The 9731-nt window shown below is 43.1% G+C and overlaps 1 protein-coding gene across 1 annotated transcript; it reads left to right on the top strand.

The window, feature by feature from the left end:
• Positions 1–100: 100 nt before the first annotated feature.
• Positions 101–8062, top strand: hhex (hematopoietically expressed homeobox). Its single transcript, XM_031739636.2, has 4 exons — positions 101–2814; positions 6432–6610; positions 7065–7115; positions 7224–8062. The coding sequence occupies exons 1-4, from the start codon at positions 2424–2426 to the stop codon at positions 7470–7472; spliced, it is 870 nt and encodes a 289-aa protein (XP_031595496.1). The 5' UTR covers positions 101–2423; the 3' UTR covers positions 7473–8062.
• The last annotated feature ends 1669 nt before the right edge of the window (positions 8063–9731 follow it).

Genomic DNA, 9731 nt, shown 5'->3' with positions numbered 1-9731 from the left:
GTTGTGTTTTTAGTTCTTTGCTTCTAACGCTTCCCACATCTGCAGGTGAAACTGGAAGAATTCGAATATCATGCAAAATGTGGCCGCAATCTTCCATAACACCTCAGCAGTGCCACAGCTGATCGCATCCATGCCACGCTGCATTGAGGCAGTAATTCATGCAAAAGGGGCCCAAACCAAGTACAGAGTGCATATGCATGGTTAGGCTTATTCTAATTTTCCGAGTATCACCTGTATGTGCCCAGGCCTCACCAGCCCTGCTGCTTTATTTCCGTCCAGCGCATGCTCTGTGCTGTTTCTCATTGTTACCGTTTCCTCGGTAATTCCAAACTGGAACAAAGGAAGGCCGGGAACATCCCGATGCTTTTGATAATTGGGATAATGTTGACTCGTGAGGAGGAGACTGTGTGAGTGGCTTGAACTGACAAAGGCAGATATATGGCGCCAGCTGCCGGGGGGCGGCTCACTCGAGTTATCAGCGGTTTTTGGCCGGGAGTCTGACGCCACGGGAGGCTGGCCGGATCAATGAGCTGCAATGATTGTCTCAGTCCAAATATTAGCCGTTTTGGGGATTTCTTTGATGTCTTAAAGGCTGCTTACAGCGCTGTTTGCTCTCAGAGCCCACTTTATCTAAATTACAGCCGTTAGAAAGTTGGCAGACGGGGGCGCGCGCCAGGAAATCGAGCCAGCGGCTCGTTTCGGGGAGCGAGCAGATAAAAGCCTTCGTCCAGCTCCCAGGTGTGACGCCGTTACCAGCGACGATTAATGAACTCGTGTGACGATAAAATGTCGCGAGGCCCTCCGCGCGTGCAGCTGGGCCCCGCTGTAACTAAAGCAGAAGTCTCCGGTTATTGTTTAACGCGTGAAGGGACATCCACCCACTTAGTGAGCCGTTACATACACGAGCGTTTATTGCTATCTGATCCCAGAGTGGATTTCACAGGAAAACTCCAAACATTCAAATCACGAGTTAATCCCACTTGATTGAGCTGCACCGTTGGGGCCGTGGATCGCAGTCCGCCTCTAATTACACTGTTAAAGATATGGCTGCGGCCTGTTTGATTAGACAAAGGTGTGTGCAGGTATAAAACCAGCGCTGCGTGCTGTCTGTACTCTTCCAGCTTTGTGTGTTCACGTGGAGTTTACATCTGAGAGCTGCTAATTCAACATTTTTAAAAACAATGTTGAACAAACCATTTACAGACCGCAAGAACCCGGCTATGTTCACAAAGAAATGTTATTCAAACAAGTGCATCATCGCGCTCTTTGCCTAACTGTCTTACTTCAGCGTGGTGCCAAACCACGGGGAATGTCTTTTTGCATAAAGCAATGATTCGGATCTCTGGCTGGGAGAACATAAACAGTTTGGACAGCTACCCTCGTGGGCCAATCCGCTGACTTGTGACACGATACTTCCTGGAGCAAAACCGGTGAAAACTATCATTTCAAAACCAAATCACACTTATCAATTTGAAAGCCCGGGTCTAATGCAAAATATCCTGAAAAAGTTGCCATTAAATCATCTGAGAGCTGCTAACAGAGAATATCACGAAAACACTGTAACGCTCCTCCTGTGTAACAGTGCATGTACTACTGTATTGTGTATGTTATAAAGCACGACTCCATACCATTTATGTGAAAACCTTGTTTATTTCTTATTGTGCCAAGTTACACATATCACTGTGCTAATACATATATGACGCAGCATTGCCAGCAGTATGCAGATACTGCGACAATAAACGGATGTTCACACTCATTAATGATCCAGTAATATGATTTTGCATGCAAGTTTTGATTGAGGTACTTTGGGTAAATTTAAATGCAAACTCTTTTTGAACTGAGTAGGAGTGTGACTTTTACTCAAGTCCAACAGTATGGGCGGTGTACACTCTTGGGAGTGTGACTGAGGAGGCTGAAGTGTGAGCTGGTCCCGTATTTGCATTTTGAGACCCAGCTACTATCAGTGCCGGCTCTGTTCCATTACATTCGTCTGTTTTCTGATTACCTGTTTGCGTCGGGCCGATTCTTCTGAAACACAATTATCTCCCCTCTCCTGTCATCCGATCACTGTGGGGCTCGTTAAGAGCTGCGTGCAAGCCAATCAGAAACGGCCGCCGGCCACCTGCAGGAAGTTGGCCGTCCACTTATCTCCTCCCTCCTTCGGCTGCAGACAGATAACAGCAGCAACAGTTGAACAGAGTGGCAGCTCCTCAGCACCGCAACCTGATGGACACCAAAACAGTGTAACGGTCTCCTGAGCAGCTCGGAAACAGGCTCTGGTCGTTGTGTTTCGGGACTGGCTGAGCCGAGGTTAGCGCGGCTCATAAAAAAGTTGCTGTGATAGAAAGAGGAAGGCTGCGGGACTAAAGACGCGAAGCTCTCCCCTAGTTTGGATCCAGTGCGCAGCAGCGGTGATCGGCATCATGAGCGTCCCGCTTTACGCACCGACCCCAATTCAGCCGGCACACCCGACCCCCTTCTACATCGAGGACATTCTGGGGAGGACCTCCACCACCACCTCCACATCTCCGTCCTATTCTTCATCGCCAACGTCTTCATCTTCCTGCTCCACTCCGGTCATCCCCACACCGACTCTCCCGTCTCCCAACTCGTCCTTCAAAAGTTTGATCTCGCCGTACCGAACCCCGATCTATGAACCCACGCCGATCCACCCTGCGCTGTCGCACCACGCTGCGCTGACGGCGACGTACGCCTCGGCGGGGGCTTTCACCGGCTCCTTTTACCCATTTCACCAGCAACACCACCGCTCCATGGGGGAGTACGCACAGGCGCTGCTCAGGCACGACCCTCTCGGTGAGTTCCATTTCATTTGCATCACTGATATTTGTCTTATCATTTTTTAGCAAACATATCCTACAGGGCATTTTCTCCTTTTCTTCTGTCTTGCCATCAGACAGCCAGCATCACGTTTCTTGTTTTCCTGTGTGGAAATGCGCCAGTTAAACTCAGTTCCTCAAGTCTGCACTGCTGGTTTTATTTCACTGGAAATCAGGACCCTTAAAATAGTTAAGCTCATATATTCACAATTTGCATTATAAAAAAACAAATAAATCATATATTATTGGACATTATATCCCTCAGTGACAATTTAAGTGAACCTGAAATCTGTTCGCGGCAACATATAAACTTGGATGATGTGGCAGTAAGACAACTTTTTGCTCTTTGCATGAAAACTTTAATGTCTTCACAAGCTTCGTTTCAGTCCCAACGAAACCATTTTTGCATAAGCATCACGCTTGGTCATGCATGTCGAACTCAAGATCATCTCCACTTGCACTGCTCCTCTTAAACACACTTTAGAGTCGAGGACACACTTTGTGCGTCTTTGCGAAGCCTTCAGCTCATTTTGGTCTCACAAGAACATTTGTGCATGATGCCCGACCACGCACACATGAGTCACATTGTTATTGTGACAGACGTATTTGGGGCCACAATAGCAGCAGGCATATCCATTCAGTGTGCTGCTGCTGGTGGTGATAGGGAGGTGCATGGCAACCTTGACTCGTTTTCCTGACTCCCATTGTTCTGAAACATCAGAGGACCGAGTCAGCCAGTGACTAAAACATAGCCAGGCCCTAAATCACTTGTTATTTCACTGCTGTGCGTGTGTGTGTGCGTGTGTGTGTGTGTCATATACTTTTGAGCACCAAGTAGTTAGGTTATTTTTTTCTAGGGTATTGACTGAACATGAGCTTACCAAGTTTTTTTTTTTTATCATTATGATAATTATCATTAGTAGTATTAGTAATAGTGGCGGTGGCTGGAGGAGCGGCCGACATGAAACAAGCCGATCTTGATATTGTGGGCTCGTTACAAATCGGCTGTGTGAGTATGGAGCCGTGAAAGCTGCTTTACATGATGTTCACGGGGTGCTTGAACCCATCACACACGCTGTGTGCCGTGTTAGAGGCCAGAAGTGATGGTCCTCTTAAGTATAGTGTGACAAGCGGACCGTCTGACTGTTTGCTGCTGAACAAGCCGGGCCTTTTTCCGTTCATAGCGGAAGCCGTGAGCCTGTCGATAGGAGTAAATCTGGTTTCAGAAGCTGTTAAATGTTTTCCTGTCTCACCCCGGCCAGCCGCTTCCTCGGGAGCCCGCTGCACGCTGCTGATTATTTTATCGACATCCTCAATACAGACATATTCAGGAAACACTCGGCCTCTGATAGCCCGGGATCCGTTTTTCACATATTGTTGCACTTCCTCTGCCGGGCTCGCGAGGATGTGGCTGACTTTCTTTATGGTTGGCGGCGAGAAGAAAATAAGGCAAACAGAGAGCTAATGGGGACTTATGAGAAAGATAAAGTCCCCCTAACAGCAGCTACAGTCTTGTCCTCCCAACTGAGCTGACCTTTCAGACTGACGACAAACAAGCACGAACTGAGATTGCCCGAGGAGAACAATGATTGGTTTCAGCACCTACAATCATCTGTAATCAACTCGTATGATATGTCTTCTCGAACAGCGGATTAAAAATGCTGTGCTCTATAAATAGCGCGCACACCTCTGGATATTTTAAGCAGCCCGCTGTGTGCGCGCTTTCAGGCCCGGTTATGTTCCGATCTCCGTCACTCACAGTTTCATGAAACTGTTATTAACGAGTTATCTTAACCGCCACATCTGTGCATCTATTTATAGTGATCAGGTTAATACTCTGATTTGATGAGACTATGTCTGCAGGCCGCTGTGAGCTCAAACGGCAGAAATGGTTACAAAGTAACACAAAGTCAACAAAAACTGTGAGTGCGAAATATTTCAAACAGAAGTGCGCGTGCTTAATTACCACAATTATAACGAATTAGCGCATATCATTTCAGTGCGAGCTGCTTCTAAAAGTTTCACAGATCTTTATTAGCCGAGCGTAAAAGGCACAAACACAAACTTCTCACACGTCAACTTAAAGCATATTCAGTGAAAATGTTTCATTTTATGTCATTTCCTTCATTTTTGCCACAAATTGATTTTTACTCAATCTTTCCTGTACTTGTATTTTCGCTCAGTGTCTCATGGGGCTGGATTGGCTAACTTCCTTAGGAAAAGCGCAGCAATAAGAAGGTCTTTGACAGCAGTTTCGACCACAAACATTCATATTGTGTCAGAGCTGAGCACAGGAGTGTCTGTTGGTGGATGCCATTGCCTATAATCACACCGCAAAGCAGGAAGCACATGAAGCGGATATTTGGCCATAGTTTTCACTGTCACGACCTTCCTGAAAAGACAGCTCGCAGCAGGCTGCAGGCTGCCGTTGTTTGTTCCCGGCCATTACCCGGGGAGGAAAGCAGACAGGACAAAAACACCTCTGATTACACCCAGCGGCCTTTCGCTCCAATAAATCTCTTCAACAGCACCGATCCTTTCCCCTCATTAATCCGCTGTAAATTAGGAATTATGTTCATTTCCATTAGAGTTTTAGTGTAGGTAAACTTTGAAAAGCACATCGAGACTTTTGGAGATTTTGAGCCTCATTAAAATCAGCACCGGTGTAAAACAACAAACACATAAAACATCATAATAATCATAATAATAATAATAATTTGTATTTGTATGAAATATTTATTTTGAACATGTTAAATATTATAACAACAACAGAGAAAAAAGAGACAAACAAACAAAACAATAATAATTATAAATAACTTACATGTTCAAAGTGCAGTAGAAAGAAGCGCAAGTTTATTTAATCCCACCCATTTCCCACTATTTAGTAACTAATAGTCTCCACTTTTTCTTCCTGTTTATGTCCTGTCCATCAGAAATTCTTCATTACAATTTGTTACATAATAATAATAGTAATGATAATAGTAATAATAATGATGATGATGATGATGATGATTAACCCTAAAAAATAATAAAGTCTCAAAATTTTCCACATTGAAGTCCTCAGCTGTCTGTGATAGGAGTGACAGGGAGAGGCCACAGAGTCTATCACCGACAAAAAATATATATTTTTTCGCTGTTACCGAATAGTTATGATTTTTCGATGTCTCTGCACTGCGCATGTCTGCGTATAGGCTGGTGCCGTCAGCTCAGGAGCTTTTAATGAAAATGTTTGAAATGTGTTGTCTGCCTTACCGAGACTGGTGTTGTTGGCCTTCTAGTAATATTGTCATGTGGATAATACTTCATTTATCGCAAGAGTTCAAACGCGTGAATTTGAGTGAAAATGCCGTCAGTGGGCCTAATATAACGCAGTACAAATGTACCGTGTTTATGTCGCGTACTAGCGTGTTTTTGTTTATGTACTATGGAATAACTCGGAAAGCACAGAATTCGTTTCATGTTAGATGGCAGCAGTAAGGTTTATATACTGTAGCTATTTTTTCGACGTTTCGCACGTTTGTCATAGCCAAAATAAATATTTCGTTTTATTTCATTTATTTGAAACACGGTGCATTCTGTGGGATCTCTCCACAGGGAAGCCTCTGCTGTGGACGCCGTTCATCCAGCGGCCCTTACACAAGAGAAAAGGCGGCCAGGTGCGCTTCTCCAACGACCAGACCATCGAGCTGGAGAAGAAGTTTGAGACGCAGAAGTACCTGTCACCTCCGGAGAGGAAACGCCTGGCCAAGATGCTGCAGCTCAGCGAGAGACAGGTGAGCTGAGCCCTCTCTGGTTCACACATACGTGCTGAAATGGCCTGCATCTGTTTGGAAGGATCTCTGGAGGATTTTCGCAATTTTCGATGAAACACTTTTATACATTTATGAAGTTTTTGAAATGTAGCATAATACTAGATTTTGCTACTTCATTACTAGAAAACTATTTACTGGCTGCGAATGGTTGAAATTTGTAGCGAATTGCAAGTAAATATTACCGATGGGTTTTTGTGTGTGTGTAATATTTGAGCAGCGTGCTGATTTGATTAAACGTGGCCTTGATCCAGAATGAATTTCCACATGAACATAGCGGACCAACCGAATTTTTAATTGACGCTAGAAATCTTACGGACGTGTTTGCGTATAAGAAACATCCTTTCATAGTTTTAATATTTAAAGAAGGAAGATCATTCATTTCTTTCTCTTTTTTTTTTTGAACATTTCCTTTCAGGTTAAAACCTGGTTCCAAAATCGACGTGCGAAGTGGCGAAGACTAAAACAGGTGAGCAGCGGTGACTGATGTCGCCCTACCTTCCTTTCACTGCTTTGACTCATTCATATAAAATACACTCGTACCCGTCTCCTAATCCACGGGGTTCGCTTTCATCAGGAGAATCCTAAGAGGGAGGTGGAGGATAACAGTTCCAGAGGTAAGAAAGGAGATGAGATGATGGAGGCTGCCGGAATCCAGAACCAGGAGCAGAGACAGCCAGGCTCGGCTCCCGAGTTGGCGCAGGCGGGACACTGTGTGTCCTCACAGCAGGCCCACACAGAGCTGGACTCTGACGTGTCAGACGACACAGACCAGGAACTGGACATAGAGGACGACGAGGACTTCACACTAAACTCCCAGTTCTGAAACACAGGCTCCATAAAGAAACTGCCTCGGACACTGAAGCTCTCATGCGTCCTCGACTGTCGGGTCGCTGTAACTCCTTCCTCCTCCTCCTCCTCCAGCCTGGTGACTTGCAGATTGATAGACTGGTTCCTGATGTAATACTAAGACAAGTCAGCCCCTCAAACCCGCGTCCAGAGTGCCTTTCATCAGAACTGTCTTCTTTGTTGAACCTGTGTAGATATGCGTAATGTTCTGTGACTGTGTTTGTTTGTTTGTGTGTGTGTGTGTGTGTGTGTGTGTGTGTGTGTGTGTGTGTGTGTGTGTGTGTGTGTGTGTGTGTGTGTGTGTGTGAGAGAGAGAGAGATGTTCTTCAGATGAATAGTATGCCTGTAGATCAGTTTCTCTGTACTGTAGCATATACGTGTTTTTATAGCGTGTTTTTTAGTTCTTTTTGTTTTGCGTGTGTCGGCGTGTGTGTGTGTGTGTGTGTGTGTGTGTGTGTGTGTGTGTGTGTGTGTGTGTGTGTGTTTTATGTGACATTTTATTAAATAATCAATGTAGCGCAAATTCAGTTTTGTCTGATGTCTAATAAACTATTTTATGACAATCAATCTAAACGTTTTCGATGCAGCTCAGCTGACCTGTGAACTCTTATCTCTGCTGTCTGAAAATTAAACATTGTAAATGAAGCTTTTCTCCCACATCCAGATGAACAAGATCCACTTTCTGGAGTTTCCCTCCTGCGGATGAGAATAAATGTAGACATACAATCGAGCAATGTGTGAAAGATCCGTTAAAAAGCAGCAAGAATTATAATTAGTCCAAATAATCACAGAAAATCCAAAACAACAAGAACCAAAGCTCTCTGTTCATTTTCAAACTCAGTCATTCAGTGATATTTGGACCTTTAACAAAAGTACATTTAATAAAGAATCACTGCGAGTAAAAGTGCGATCAACATGAAATACGTCGCATTTAAATGCTGAGCTGTACTGCATAATTATAAAATAAACTTCATACAGACGTCATATTGTGTCTGTTATACATTAAGCCTGAAATATATTTTGCACATGTTTATATCCAACGTGGGAGTCTTTGTGTGTACCTGGAGATCTGAGACTTTTTCCTTTTGTTTGAGTTCTCGAAGTTATTTTCACATATTCTTTTTTAATTGGTTAAAAGTTTATCTCATAAAACTGCAGCAGCCATATTACCGAACATTATGATGTGTTAGATGTGTGGCTGTGTTGGTTCTAACCACCAGCTCTAATTCTTTTACTACAGTGTGGAAATCAGTGGCGATTAAAAAACGCAGAAAAAAGCAGACTGTAGATGAAGGTACCAACACAACATGATAAACATAAAAATAGTGCATTTCAAATCTGACTTGAATAAATGGAGCGTTTCTTCACTGCCTTCAGTAATATTTTATTAATATTGGTTTAATATTGCTGTTACATTCATGGAAAATCAGAATTTTAATTTTAACTTAAATAAAGCAAAAAAAATTGAATGTGTTGTTATATCTAAAATGCATCCAAATGTATGGGTTTATAAAATATTTAGGGACAAAAACACTCGCGTCGTATCTGAACTGAAGAACAGCTGAGCTAAAAAGGAAGAGCTTCAACTTTTTCAAGCTGTCTTGTCGAAGATCATCAAAGTGTGTAATCACTCAGTGATAATGAATGATAACTGCCTTTACTATCAGTAGTAAATGTGAGGAGGTACATTAAGATTCCCTGTGCGTGCATGAAGTCACTGAATTACAGTCACACTGCTCTGTGTGATTTTAAAAATAGAGAGCAAGAGAAAATAAACAAAATCTGCAAAAACCGTAAAACCATCTTTCATTTAAAAAAAAAAAACAGAAAACAAATGTGAAAGTTTTTTTTTAAAAAAAAAGGAAAATATCAGGCCTATGTTTAACACTTTGGAGATCTGGGACCAGTTGTTGGACTTTATAGAGGATTCTAGATTAGTCATAGTTTTTATTTCATGATGTGAAAAATGTGTCAGCACTTTCAGCTAGCAGCTAAAACTGAGATTTGTGAGGGCTGACAAAGCACCTTTTAATTTGAATTTTTAAAGGAAATACAAATGTTTGATTTTGAAGCTAAAAAGCGAATCGCTGCCATTTCCAGTTTCAGAATCTCTGAGGAATCAAACGCAGCCAAAGATTATCAAACAGTTTAGTCCTTGTCAATTGTTGTCCCATCACCACATTCAACTTCAAATAGCTTATCGTCAAACTCTCATGCAAACAGCATGAGTGGGACT

Source organism: Oreochromis aureus, linkage group 8, assembly GCF_013358895.1.
Source record: "Oreochromis aureus strain Israel breed Guangdong linkage group 8, ZZ_aureus, whole genome shotgun sequence".
Classification (NCBI taxonomy): Eukaryota; Metazoa; Chordata; class Actinopteri; order Cichliformes; family Cichlidae; genus Oreochromis; species Oreochromis aureus.
Note: the sequence above shows the minus strand (reverse complement) of the source record. Positions and strands in the feature narration are given on the sequence as shown.

Bases quoted from the DNA above. Each gene is read 5' to 3' on its own strand.
- hhex (XM_031739636.2), top strand. From the start codon at position 2,424: ATGAGCGTCCCGCTTTACGCACCGACCCCAATTCAGCCGGCACACCCG. The intron at 2,815-6,431 runs GTGAGTTCCATT...ATCTCTCCACAG, and splicing joins GCTCAGGCACGACCCTCTCG to GGAAGCCTCTGCTGTGGACG. The intron at 6,611-7,064 runs GTGAGCTGAGCC...ATTTCCTTTCAG, and splicing joins TGCAGCTCAGCGAGAGACAG to GTTAAAACCTGGTTCCAAAA.